This window comes from Antedon bifida, chromosome 11 (assembly GCF_963402885.1).
Source record: "Antedon bifida chromosome 11, ecAntBifi1.1, whole genome shotgun sequence".
NCBI classification, from domain to species: domain Eukaryota; kingdom Metazoa; phylum Echinodermata; class Crinoidea; order Comatulida; family Antedonidae; genus Antedon; species Antedon bifida.
The window spans coordinates 11968626-11983123 of NC_136236.1; the positions used below are offsets into that span (position 1 = coordinate 11968626).

Genomic DNA, 14498 nt, shown 5'->3' on the forward strand with positions numbered 1-14498 from the left:
CTATACACATTTTTACTTTCATTATTAATTTTACATTAAAATAGGTCCCACTTTCAATTAGACTAATTTACATTTTATTGTATGTAAACTAACTTTAAATGTTAAAATTTGTATTTTAAATGTTTATTCAAGCCGTAATATATAGGTAAAGATAGGTATTTGTCAAATATTTTAAACGCTTTTGGAGTGCGTACTAATATATTCATCTATAATTGATGTAAACAGTCAAGGCCTATGTTTTAGTATGGCGTCGATCTGAAGAGTCCCAGGCGTGTCGATTCGTACAAATAATATTTTTATTTTGACCCGAAAAAGACTAAAAGAATAATTTAAATGAAGTATCAGCAACCAAGAGACACTTCAAGAAGAATTAAGGATAGTCCTGAAATGCATCAGCGCATGGGGAGAGACGATCGATATGAATCTAGAGGTGGTGGAAAACCTGGTCCTGGAGGAGGTCGTGGTGGCAGTTACAGGCGGGACTTCTACGATGGGGACAAGAGGCGTAGCAGAGACGATTTTGAAACTAGAGATAGAAACAATTTTGGAAACCGTGGTTCGGGGTATAAGTATGATAATAAGGATAATTACTATAAAAGTTTGAAAGTTACAAAGTTCCCAAGTCATGTTTCTGATGGTGCAATTAGGGATGCATTGTTTCATGAATTTAAGAAATTTGGTGATGTCAAAGTCAAAGTAACTCATGGAGGAGATGAGAGAATTGCATTTGTAAATTATGCTTTTGCAGAACATGCTAAAGAAGCAAAGCTAGCTAAGTCAGGGAGGCTAACACTTTTTGGAAAACCTCTTTATGTTGACCCTGTTTACAGACGTAGAAGCGTTTCCCCAGAAATGGGGTATGGTAGATCGTCTCCGGGCAGAAGTAGAGTTGGTGGTAGTTACCCCAGAGACCAAGGTCCAAGAGACCATGATTTTCAATCTTATGAAAGACGATTTTCTGGTGGGAGTGCTGATAGCTTTCGTGATAGAGAGCCTCTACTCCTACCGGAAGATGACCCAAAAGCAACCCGTACTTTATTTGTTGGTAATTTAGAGGGTGATATCCCTGAAAGTGAATTAAAGCATGTTTTTTCAAGATTTGGAATGGTTGAAGATATTGATGTAAAAAGGCCAGCGCGTGGCCAGGGAAATTCATATGCATTTGTTAGATTTTGTAATCTAGACCAAGCTCATAAAGCCAAAATTGCAATGCAAGGCAAGTACATTGGTAGGAACCAGGCCAAAATTGGCTACGGTAAGGCCCAGCCAACTACACGACTCTGGGTGGGAGGCCTAGGCCCTTGGACGTCTCTAGGTGTACTTGAACGTGAATTTGATCGTTTTGGAGCCATAAGAAAAATTGATTATCTTAAGGGAGAAAATTTTGCCTTCATTTTGTACGATTCTTTGGATGCTGCACAAGCAGCCGCTTCAAATATGCGTGGTTTTCCGCTTGGCGGACCTGATCATCGTTTACGCTTGGATTTTGCCGAATCTTCACACGATCAACGTGGAAAGTTCCCTCAGTTCAGTGATCGAGCTGCTTCGCCGCGGCATAACCAGAGAGATGATTATGAGCCAGGTTTTCGCTACAATAAAGATTTTGATGGTGGTAGACGTCAAAGCTATGGTGGTAGAAATGATGTCGCTGAGGAGGGTGGGTATCGTCGGGGTAGTAACTGGCAAGAAAACCGCTATGGAAATAATTGGAATAGACAAGAAAGAGATTCTTATGATCCAAGAGATAATCGCAAACGGCCAATGTCGCCATCTAGTGATCAATCTCGTGAACGTTCACCAGACAGAAAAAGTTATAAAAGAGTACGTAATCGATCCGCTGATCTGAATGAAAGTACACCAGAAAAGCGTATAGACGATCAGTTTGATTCGACGGGAAGTGACCATTCCCCTGAACGCCAAAGGCGTCACGGTTCAAGGAGTAATGACGATGATAATGGTGCATTTCGTGGAAGAAAACGTGAACGCGAAAGTAAATCTGATAAATCTAGTAGAATGCGAGAAAGAATTGCCGCTGTTGACAGTGTGTTTGATCTGTCCAAATATTTTGGTGCTGCCTGGCATGGCTTTATTGTGTTGAAAAATAGTGCTTTTTGTACTCGCATGTATCTGTTAGATGGAGACATCTCAATTGTGGAGTCATTACTTGGTTCTGGTAAAAATGAGGATGAACAAATTTTAAAGATTACACAACGTTTGCGTCTTGACCAACCTAAACTGGAAGAGGTGACCAAGAGGATTACGTCCGCAGGAGCCGACGGTCACTGTTTGTTGTTGGCTCTGCCAGCCGACGATGCTCCAAAATTACCAAATGCAACACAATCGCGAACGCTTAGAAATTTGGTGACTTACTTGCAACAGAAAGAAGCAGCTGGTGTGATTAGTTTGCCTGTAGCAGGTCACAAAGACAAAGAAAGTGCTGGTATTTTACACGCATTCCCACCCTGCCAATACTCGCAGAACCATCTTCTGCGTATTGCTCCAAATTTGGGCAGTGAACCGTCTAAAGAAGATCATTTGGTCATCATCATTGTGCGTGGTGTTGCTTAATACATTCAAAACATTAATGTCATTTTATTTGAGATTTATTACATTCACGTGAAAAATATTGTTTTTTTAAATCTAATTTTATTTTGTGTTTATTTTCATTTTGTCGTATACAGTTCAACAATATGTATTGAAAACACTTTATTTTTGTAATTATGACATTTGTGTCCAAATAATGTAATTGGGACAGCAGCAGCTAAACATTGATTATAAACATGAAAACAATTACCAATTTATTTGGTTTTAATTTTGATATGTTTTTGATATATTGGTTTTTAAGAGGTCTGTTGTAGTCCAATATCAGTATTATTTATTACTTCATCTCCTTTGGATTGTTTTTACTGATTTTAACTTATTTAGCAATGTGCTCCAGTAGGTATTTGAGTCTTCAAGAATTATCTCCTGTTGTAAAAAAGACATTTTGGAACGTGTTTCGTTTTCATCTTTTGTTGATTGGAAATGTCGCCTTTTTTATACTACAAACCCATGATATGATATTTGTGAAATGTAAATTTATGTTTTAAATGTGATTATTTGATTTAACTGATATGATATGTTGAACACTGCGCAACCACATGTTTTATAAATGGACTGATATTAGGAAAAAATGAGAACCTGTTGACAATTCTGTGTGCATCAAATTTTGAACGTCTTTGTACACAAAAGCAAGAATTTTGTGCAACGTGTCTGAATTTGTATGATCAGTGTTTTGATACAGCAAGATTTGGACCATGTGATTTGTTGCGTCACTTTGAATTAGTGCTTCAACTACAACCCATGTGATGGCTATATGATAAATGTGATATATGAACTCTTTATGTGAATTGGAGGCAGCGTCAAGTGTACATAACAGCGCCTCAGTCTTAGTATGATACTTAAAATATGAATTAGAGGCAGCGTCCAGTGTACATAAACAGTATGTCTTAGTACGATACTTAAAATGTGAATTGGAGGCAGCGTCAAGTGTACATAACAGTGCCTCAGTCTTAGTACGATACTTAAAAGGTGAGACATCTCGAGGAGAATTTGAAACCTCTCTTAAATTTGCTATATTTTTATCCTGTTCACCAGCAATATTCAAAATGAGTGCAATAAATTTGTATGTTATGGAATTCGCAACGTTTGTATGTTTTGCGAGAATATCAAAATATTCATTTGGCAGCTTTTTTTTACATGTGGTGCATCTCAAGTATTTATTATATGTATATTACCAAATATTTGTACAGCGTGTTCAACATCAACAGTTTGATCTCATTGGAGAAAACATGTGTAATTTGGAACACCTTGGTGCTACTGACAAAAATAGCCTGTATTGTTTTATTTTTATAGTTTGTGTGCAATATGTATTTTATAATTGATCAACTGATGTATAAATTGAGAAACCCAAGAATCTGCAAGAAATGTGCCTTATTTTACGATAATTAATGCCAAATATTTTTATAAAACCAAAAAATTGTGTGTGACGGTTGTGTCCATCATTTGTATCACCTTGATTGTAAACTGCAAGTAACCGAGTGTTTACAAATTGTAGAACGTCATGTGCTCTGATGACAATACTGGTAGGTTGACGTCAATCCTGGTTTCTACTTGTACATTCGTTACTCTTTCTTCCCCACTAACTTGTTCTGTTTGTGCTTGAATTTCAGCAGGAATTACATTGATCAAGAATAATTGGATAAAAACTGTGGATATTGAACAACAAAACGGATTAACAACAGAATAACAAGAACATTTAAATATATGGCTATTATTAGCTGAATTAACAATACTTTGTAAACAATTGCAAGTTAAACAAAAATTTTGGAACATGAAATGGACAAGATTATTTAAAGTTGATTGACGTTAAATAAAATTGAATTGACTATGAAATCAGTTTGCAGAAGACTATGCTGCAAGAAACAATATTAATCCCTGAACTGTTCTAAGTACTATAGATAGTTTTGTATAAACATTTTGAAACATATAGCTAATATTGTAAACCTGTATGATCATGTTAGTAATTGTGCCATCATTTGTACAGAGTCTTCTCCATAAGTTAGTGCATATAGAAAGCTCATTGTGCCATCATTTGTACAGAGTCTTCTCTATAAGTTAGTGCATATAGAAAGCTCATTGTGCCATCATTTGTACGAAGTCTTCTCTATAAGTTAGTGCATTAAAGCTCATTGTGCAGTCCAAGTTGTTCTAACCTAGAACATTAAATGGTTTTTAAACTAGGCAATGGCATTAATAATTCTACAGTGTCTTTATTAGACTAATATGTTACGTGCATGATGTAAATATGCATTAATTAATGTCCTAAAACGGGTTAACATTTTACCCAATAGCTCAGCTGTGTCACAACTCATTAGTTCTACTTTTTTTAATGGAATAATGTATTATATGTACCGTAAAAACTGTTGCTCATCCAGGTTCCAATAGGTAGTCTTCTTAGCTAATCAATTTAATGTCTCAAACCGCCATTTTATATAGATATTGTTGATGCAACATAGGTTTTTAACAATAAAAACTTCATGCAGATTATCAATTTACAGTACGTGTTTTTATTTCCTGCGAATGTGCGAGAGGTTTGAAAAAAAAGTCTGCCTCTGCAATTTAAGGAATGTTGCGACCCGTAGCAATTCAAGAAATGTGACGTGCACAAAATCGACAAGGCTAGTATGAAATGCACAACTGACAATACGCAGTGAATTACACATGGAATAACGAGTGTGTCTTGGCGACTGAAGAAATGTTGCGACGCCGACAAAATCAAACGTTTTGAAAAAGATAAAGTTATTATGAAATGCACAACTGGAATTATGCAACGAATTACTTAATAGTATATAGTAAATTGATTTAGCGACTGCATACATGCAGAGTTTAAAGTCGCATGAATAACGAGTTTGCCTGTCAATTAAAGAAATGTTGCGACGCCGACAAAATCAAACGTTTTAAACAAGATAAAGTTAGTGTAAAATGAACAACTGGCATTGCGCAGAGGAATTATTTAAATACGCATGGAGTAATTTCGTTCAACTTGGTTTAGCGACTGCATACGTGCTGTAAAATAAGTTTAGATACAATATAATGATTAAATTCAAAACTTTTGTTTTACCCACATTTTTAATGTAAAATTAAATATACAATATAAAACAATGTATTCGTGCAGTAAGAAATATTAAGCATTTAAATCAACAACTCTAAAACTAAGTAATACTTTGAACAATTAATTTAAATTAAGTATGAATTATTTAATATGGTTAAGTAAAAAATTATGACTTTAAACAAGAGAAATTAATTATGTTTTTTAAATGCCAGAAAATATATACATAAGAAAACATTTTTAGCATGAATAAAAAAACATCAATTAATGTATAATCTCCTAAACACACTTAATCACACATTGTGAGGTTTTCTCTGTAAAAAAATATATGAATGGCAAATCTATTATAATAAAATTAATTGAAACAAAAGGTATATACATTAATCGAACACAAAATCTGTGGATTTTGAACGCAAATCTGGCGTGAGCTATAATGAAAAACGAAACTGTTAGTTCAAATAAACTGGAGATCATTTGCTATGGTGTTGTATACAAAATACATTGCGCCATTACTCTGTAGAATCTGGTACAACATCCCTGAAAAAATACTACATCAAAAAGCCATAAAATATACTTACAAAATGTATCTATAACACTTTACATATTTCTATTTAGTTTAACACAAAATAAACCTTGTAGATTTATTACAACTTTTATTAGGTAATATCAACGATTTTAGATTATAAATGATATTAATCTATATAATATATTAAAATTCATAATCTGGTTATTAAATTAATATATTGTATATATACAATTATGGTACATTTATACCAAAGGTCACTTTTCAATATTTAAGGTGATGTAAGGTCAACGAACCTCAGTTGCCCGTTTCCTACATAGTCTACTTTGGACAAGAATCTGTACTTTACCTAGGCCCATTACATTTGCATTCATTTTTTGTTAACAAAAAAAAAATGTATTGAACATTTATTTTACTGCCAAATTTTGTCATGATTTGATAATGATTTTTCATTTAAATATTATAAAGATTTATAATAACATTTAGTAGTGAATTATTGATTTTTGTTATTAAAATAAGAATTCAATGTTATTATTATTGTTACTATAAAACTGATTTAATTAGGCTATGTTTTATACAAGTTTACAAGCCATGTTTCTACATATATTTACACACACAGCCATTGCACTTCTTCATGGGATAGTTAGCTATCCAGCGAGAACATTTAAAATATAGAGTTGCATTAAGTGTTAATATGGCCTCGTGGAAGAACACATTTAGTTGTGAACGAGCCTCCGATTTAAAATAAAGATTTCATTATTACTGTATTATTATTATTATTATTAATATTGTCATATAGATACCCAGTTATTATATCTAATTTGTGAACTTGAAAACCAGCAATGATCATTGACTATGATCAGAGGTTCTTTTTGGCCTGCTTGGAACAGGGGGAGGAGTTCTCTTTGGTGGGACTTCCGGTTCAGCCGTTCCCCCAACTGGAATTTGTACAGAAAGAAGTCCGTTCAATTCTTCATTCGATGGAACAGTTATCTGAATTTCACCAATATCCTTCAACGAGGTCTCGCTCCCGCTGTAAATTCCAGAATCAACAGGCCGTGACGGAACAGGGTTTTCGTGCGTCGTTGGTAATGTTTCTCTAGTAATGACAGGCATTTCACCTGACCTCCTCGACAAATTTGATGAGCTAATTTTTCGTGGTAGAGGGGGTGGTGCTTCATTCACCTACATTAAACAAAACATTCCATACAATGGTTGTCATTATAAACTACAATTATTAAAGTTAATTCAAAAGAAACATTTATGAGTAGAGTAAAATATAACTTAATAAGTAATCAACAAATCTATAATGAGTATGACACAAAAGCAAAGAATAAAGCATTTATAGCAAAAGAACATCCCATAATAGTCTCTAGTGATGATAAGTGTATAAGAACCTTCATTCACAATGTTAAATGTGTTGTAGTCCCTAACCTGTATACAGTCACTGCTTAACAATGTTAAATGTGTTGTAGTCCCTAACCAGTATATACTGACCAACCAACATTAAGTGTTAGAATACATACTGCTCCAAGCAATGTAAAGCATGATGTGATTCAATATACAACATTAAATAATGTTATCTGGAATGTGTACATTACCACTAGTGTTGTTACCATTGTGTTCTGACAGCATGCATCCAATATTAAACAATCTGTGCAATTAGTAGCCTATACATGATTTAATAAACAAGCAACATACAAAATAGCATAAAAGCAAACAATTCACTACATTATAAAAATAAACTACATTCCGCCCCCCCCCCCCCCAAACCCCCCCACCCACCCCACCTTTAGTGAGGCCAAAATATTCCTACTGTACGGTATGTGTACAGGGGTGTGTGTGGTAAACATTAGACCTATTTATCAATACATATATATATAAACATGCTGCTATGTCAGATAGAGTACAAAGCACGATAAATAGCAATAATGTAGCAGTTAAAGCACTTAATGATCATGCATACATTTCGGACAATGTCAAAATACATATTATCTTGTGAAAGCACTAATTAAAGAATTAAGAGGACCGTTCCTTTTTATTTTCTCCACAAACAAGGTAGGATACATAGGTGGCAGCATAAGATAAATGACAGATAATGAAGTACATTAAGTGAACCAACACTCCACAAAGTTTGTACAAACATACTATATGACAACATTAAGTAGAATATTAGTAAGCAGGATGCGTCAAGCTTGAATGAGCTCCTGAGTGAGTGTGCCATGCAGGTCTATGGTACGCAAGAACTCACCTTGCGAGGTGGGACGGCCGGCGGATCCGTTTCAGGAATAGGTGAGTCAGAACGAGACCCTGATGAAGTACTTCCTGCAATAATAAAAACAATCTTTTTAGTTCTATATGAGTTTTCAGAAGAGATTTGAATTGAAAAAGGGAATGGAGTGCAATGGATGTATACAGAATGAAACACACTAACCTGTACCAGAATTTGGCCTTGACCCACCCCTTTTGGGCAAGGGCGGCGGAATGCTAGGAAAAGTGTCACCGTCTGAGCTAGATCTGTTGGACACGTTGGAGATGATGCTTGACCGGTAGAACGTACTGTTATTGATGTCCAAGCTGCTTGAACTGCCAGAATCCCTAGTATGCGGGATACTGCTTGAACTAGTACTAGAGCTATCCGAGGTTCCTATTCCACTCAGAGCTAAAAACAAAACCCACAATTAAAAGGTCAACATTGTGAAGAATGTTTAGATTTATTTATCAGTTTATTACAAAGGCTTTTAGTATTTTATTTTGTTATTTTTAGTAAATGTTATTTAAAGAGGGTGACCCTAAACTGCATATGCTGACAATCAAGAGGGCATCATATCAACATTATAAAGCAAATAAATTTGAAAATAATAATGTCATCATACCATCTTGGCCTATCATTAAGCCTGGGTCACTGTTCTTGCGAGGGCTGACTGGTCCTCTCTTGTATGACTTTGGTATAAGTCTTGTCTACAGAACAACAATATCAATAATAATAATCAATAACTAAAGCAACAATTAACTGTCAGATACTTTTATAAAATCGGCACTGAATAGTAGTTCAAAGGTGGAGATAATCAACATAAACAAGAGAGAGAATACAATAAATAGTGTTTATGTAACAACTCATGAGTTATGTTAAACTAATACAAATCAATAGAAAATATCTGATTGAATAACACAGTGCAGTCCTAGATATCTATACACAATACAACATATAATAGTTTTAAATACTTTATTAATACTTTACATATAACAATACTTAACAGATTTAGTATTGATTCAAAATACAATTCATATATTTCATGATTCTTATAAAGTGAGTGAGAGTAGAGATTGTTAGATGACGGCAACCACTTACATTTGGTTCTCTCATCGGAATGACAGGTGTACTGGTTCTACGAGCCATGTTGCGTAGCTGAATGGTCATAGAATGATAGCAGACGACAAAAATGGTGGCAGACGACAAAATGAAGTGAATGGGAAGAAAATACAGAATAGTTAAAAAGCACTGTTAGATGCCTAACAACCAAAGTAGTTGTACTTAGAAGCAAAGTACCAATTTTAGTGCAACTATCACATAAGTAGATCAACAAACATTATGATTTGAGGGTGATATCTAGCATTGCTTTATCTACTAAGAACGTAGTACAGTAAGTACTAAATGTGACGCCGGTATTTAGAAGTGATACCAGTTGAGGAGGGGCAAAGAAAGAAACATAATGGCAGAATAATAACATACAATAGACATACGGATACATGGGGCATTAAGGGCTATTAATAGTATACTCCCAGCATGCAATTATATTTAGAACAAAAGCAGTTTATTTTACCTTTAGTTAAAAAACAAATTACATTCCACTAAACAATGCACATTTGTTTTTCATGCATTTAAAAAATATAATTTTGATTATAAAATAATATTGTAATTTATTGGGGAATTGCTTACAATTAGTTGATTAGATCAGTGGTGGTGCCAGCAGGGGGACAAGTTGAGACAGGGGAGAGCTAAGGCGGGGCTAAGGTCCTGTAGATTTATTTAGGTCATATATTAGTATCTTTGCACCCCTGACCCAAGCCCTCTGTGATGTGGCTGGCTCCATCCCTGGACCCCCTTGATGGCCCCAGCCAATGGATGCTACGTTCACGTGCATGACCCTTCGGCCCACCATCGGTCAAATCCTGGCACCACCACTGGATTAGATCTGTTAAAAAATGATTTAATCTAATTTTGAGTTTAAAATATTAATAATCTTTACTTTACTACATGATGTTTTGATGTGTCTTATAAATTTGTCTTTCTTTATTAATAATTTTATAGTGTAAAATAAAAAAGTGACATTGAACAAGCAAGGTGAGACAAGCTAAGAAAAAAAACACAAAAAAAAATTTCTTTAATAATAATTTTATAGTGTAAAATAAAAAAGTGACATTGAACTGGTAGTAAGCATTAATTGGGAGTTATAATAAAGACTAATTTTATAGATAGAAGGTAGATTTGCGACGGTTTGAAAACTGAAAGACAAAAAAAAACTTGTGTTCAGTCTCTTTGTACGAATGATTCCTAGATCAGAGACAATAATTGTTGTAGATTTTATTGCCAAAACCTAAAACAAGCAACGTACCAAATAACAAAAACTTTGCTTTATTGCGCAGTGACTAAATGGACACACAGTGGGAGGGATTGAAACTAGCTATAGGAGAGCATTGTTTCTGATAGGTGTGAAAAGCAAGGTGAGACAAGCTAAGAAAAAAAACACAAAAAAAAATTTCTTTAATAATAATTTTATAGTGTAAAATAAAAAAGTGACATTGAACTGGTAGTAAGCATTAATTGGGAGTTATAATAAAGAATAATTTCATATATAGAAGGTAGATTTGCGACGGTTTGAATACTGAAAGACAAAAAACAAACTTGAGTTCAGTCTCTTTGTACGAACGATTCCTAGATCCAGAGACAATAATTGTTGTAGATTTTATTACCAATAGCTATAAAAAGCAACGTACCAAATAACAACAACTTTGCTTTATTGCGCAATGAATACCAGGATCAATATGTCACAACAACACTGAGACACAGAAGAGCATCAGCAGACAGTAGCAACTATTTACAAGATTTTGTTGACATAAAGTTTGCAGTACACCACATATATATGGTTCTAAAAAGAACTGTTGAGTTTCTCTTTTTGCAAGCTAATCTAATACAGTTTTTTTTCTCAGCATAATGAAGAAAAAGATTTGAACTTTGAAAATAAAGAAAAATGGATGTTTCTAAATATGGCATTATTTGAAGAAATTTTCTATCCTAGCCACTTTGTTGTTTAAAGCTCTGTCTACACTATCAAACTAGTTTTTAAAAAAAGTGTGATGTGCTCAAATATGGTAGTGATATGCCCAAATAAAGTAGTGATATGACATCATCACTTTGTTTTAAAGAGTATTCAAAGAAACGGAATTGAGATGAAAAAAAAATTAATTTGATTTTAAGCTATTCTAAGCCTCTAAAGCAAACGTTTTATAAAATTGATATGGCAGAATGAAAAGATGAAACAAAAACAAACTTCATGGCTGACATATTATTCAAAATAACTAATATCATCTAAATTGCCAGGTTTTTAAGTAATGAAAGACTGCACACTGTACTGCACACTGTACTGCACACTGTACTGCACACTGTACTGCACACTGTACTGCACACAGTACTGCACACTGTACTGCACACTGTACTGCACACTGTACTGCACACTGTACTGCACACTGTACTGCACACTGTACTGCACACTGTACTGCACTGCACATTGTACTGCACACTGTACTGCACACTGTACTGCACACTGTACTGCACACTGTACTGCACACTGTACTGCACACTGTACTGCACACTGTACTGCACACAGTACTGCACACTGTACTGCATAATTAAAAAACAAATGCAAATTGTAAAGAGAATATGTATAACAAGTACCGTAGATCTATTCTTCCTCGTCAGAGTCATGGACAGCCCGTCAAATATTTCCTGATATACAAGTAGTTTAATTTATTCTCAATAAAATTATTGAAACTACATCACTGGACAATAATTTGATTTTTTACAACATAATTGGTACCAACAGTTTCATTGAAAAAATTAAATTCTCGTCCACAATAAATGAGCCTTTAACTAAAAGACTGTGTTTTTTTAGTGTTTAATTGTTATCTTAAATTTGTCAATGTTTTCTAAAGCAGAAGATTAGAAACTGTTAAAATAAAACATAGCAACCATGACAATATCCATAGCAACGATTGTAAAAGCACTTAGAGACTATAAAAAGAGAAGTGTTGTCGGTTACAAATTCATTACATACACCAAAGAATAGCAGTTATCATGCAATAGATATTAAACACATTGAAGCAGGATGGGTAAACATTCAATTGTTATTAAAGGACAACAAAACAACAACTTAAGTAAAGACTTACCGCTTGAGTTTCAGGAGTATGGAACACACTTTTTGATTTATTACTACGATCTTCATTTTTTATACTAAATTTAACAGATAAATTAATGTTATCATGTGTAGTAATGTTGTACTGTGTAATAATGTTATCAGGTTTAGTAACATTATCAATTAAAGATGTATTGTCCCTTGAAACACAAAAAATGAAGGTCAAAATATTCTAAATTTAAATTTGCCATATCAAAGTAATATTAAAGTTATTCACTTTAAGTTGAAAATTCGAGCCAAAAACAACAAGTTTACGTAATTAACAGGTAAATTAATTTGATTACATTTCGTCTGGAAAATCGTCGCGAGCGAAAGTAAACAAAGATTTCAAACCACGAATATGCATTATGCATGATGCTAATTAGGATTGTTTACAACTCATCACGGTTGAGAAGGTGTTTTCACACAGATCGCGAGGAAGTTTTATGATTATGCATACAGAGTAGCCAAAAGTGTTGCATTATGTGATACGTTTTGATCGAAAACTTTGTCTGGAAGTCAAAGTTATTTTTGGAACAAAAAAACGTCTGTATTTCAGTTAAATGATTTTTTTTCCGACTTATTTTTGGTGAAAGTTAATAACTATTTATGATACTTCAAAATGACCCAATTTTTTTCGAAATCTTTTTTTTTTTTTTTTTTTGGAATTAGTCAAAGGGACAATACATCTTTAATGTTATTAGTAAGATTCAGTTTGTATTTTGTTTTGGTTGTATTCAGCTGTATGCTCAATAATATTTATCCTTTTAGAAGATAAAGTACAAATACTCACCCTAGTCTGTTCAATGATTCTTTCCTCTCTGGTAGTGGACCTGGTGATGAAGTATCCTATGAGGAAAAATTATTAAATCATTATTTTATTCATATATAATACTGATCTCTGAATCCTGTCAGGATTTTTTCTCATCGCAAAACAATTCTCCACTCTCAAAGACTTTTTAAAGAGTTTGTGTATGCAGTACATCTTGTGTGTGTCCAGTGTGAATGGAGTATCATCTCTGTATCAGGACATTAAAATTGAAAATTTAAAAAAATAATTCTTACATGTTGAATTGAGCGTTTAAGCTCAAGTAATTGCCTTTTGAATTCGTCATGTAGAGGGCGCAACGTATCGTCTATCAAACGACTATGAACGATAATACACTCGCTCAGTATTCTGAACTGAAATAAAAAACATTATTGATATTATTTGATAATGTATGTAATAATATTGTATCACTATTGGATGCTATCAAGGCTAGGCTACATAATGCTAGGTTGTTGTGGCCAACATACAGTAGTAGCATATCAAGGCTAGGCTACATAGTATATAGTTTTTTGAGCTTACCTGATCTTCAATCAAGTTTTTCAACTCTTGTATAATATCATCATCATCTGGATTATCTTCTGCATAGCTCTCTGTTAGAAAAATCTAAATAAAATCATAAAATAAATTGTAATAATAATATTCATTCATTGTATTGTATTTAAGGCAAGCACATTAGCAGTACATTCTGTAACAAGGCCATATACATGGCTGGCCCAGTCGCGAGTGCAAATTTAAGGTAGTGTTTACCAACCAACCGACGGACATAGTAAGCTATGGAGTCGCTTTGCATGCGACTACAAATTACTCACGTCTCTGTAAACCGTGATCCCTCCAGACACTTGAGCCTGTACTACCCCAGACAGCTTCATTGTAAGAGGTTCCACAACACCGTATGTCTTTGCATTGTAGTTCAACAACTCAAGTTCAGCACTTGTTTTCTTCATAGTTTCCACGGCAATCTTAAGAGGACTTATTTTTTCCTGGAGGGATGAAACATTTTTTATGATTATTTTATTATTTATTTCTATGAGCCTGGAATTCTAT

General features: G+C 33.9%; 2 protein-coding genes across 13 annotated transcripts in view; one reads left to right on the forward strand and one right to left on the reverse strand.

The window, feature by feature from the left end:
- The first annotated feature begins 215 nt into the window (after window positions 1-215).
- On the forward strand, window positions 216-5092 carry LOC144855143 (RNA-binding protein 15-like). 9 transcript variants are annotated; one of them, XM_078712954.1, is made up of 3 exons: window positions 216-3507; window positions 3571-4124; window positions 4212-5092. In XM_078712954.1, exon 1 carries the CDS (start codon window positions 334-336, stop codon window positions 2566-2568), a length of 2235 nt encoding a protein of 744 aa, XP_078569080.1. In that variant the 5' UTR covers window positions 216-333; the 3' UTR covers window positions 2569-3507; window positions 3571-4124; window positions 4212-5092. The 9 variants fall into 9 exon arrangements, with proteins under 9 accessions (XP_078569080.1, XP_078569079.1, XP_078569081.1 ...); XM_078712953.1 differs by having other exon boundaries at window positions 216-3485; window positions 3550-4124; XM_078712955.1 differs by lacking the exon at window positions 3571-4124 and adding an exon at window positions 3550-3570 and having other exon boundaries at window positions 216-3485.
- A 565-nt stretch (window positions 5093-5657) lies between these two features.
- Window positions 5658-14498, reverse strand: part of LOC144855138 (dedicator of cytokinesis protein 3-like) — a 37292-nt gene continuing 28451 nt past the window's right edge. For 3 of the 4 annotated variants that reach the window (XM_078712942.1, XM_078712943.1, XM_078712941.1), the window contains 10 exons: window positions 14264-14434; window positions 13974-14057; window positions 13691-13807; window positions 13419-13474; window positions 12621-12684; window positions 9526-9582; window positions 9050-9134; window positions 8608-8835; window positions 8425-8498; window positions 5658-7358 (listed from right to left, as the gene is read on the reverse strand). In XM_078712942.1, coding sequence (XP_078569068.1) covers window positions 7020-7358; window positions 8425-8498; window positions 8608-8835; window positions 9050-9134; window positions 9526-9582; window positions 12621-12684; window positions 13419-13474; window positions 13691-13807; window positions 13974-14057; window positions 14264-14434 — 1275 coding nt within the window. In that variant the 3' untranslated portion in view covers window positions 5658-7019. The remainder of the gene's footprint in view (window positions 7359-8424; window positions 8499-8607; window positions 8836-9049; window positions 9135-9525; window positions 9583-12620; window positions 12685-13418; window positions 13475-13690; window positions 13808-13973; window positions 14058-14263; window positions 14435-14498) is intronic. The other variant, XM_078712944.1, reaches the window with a different exon arrangement.

Bases quoted from the DNA above. Each gene is read 5' to 3' on its own strand.
- LOC144855143 (XM_078712950.1), top strand. From the start codon at position 334: ATGAAGTATCAGCAACCAAGAGACACTTCAAGAAGAATTAAGGATAGT.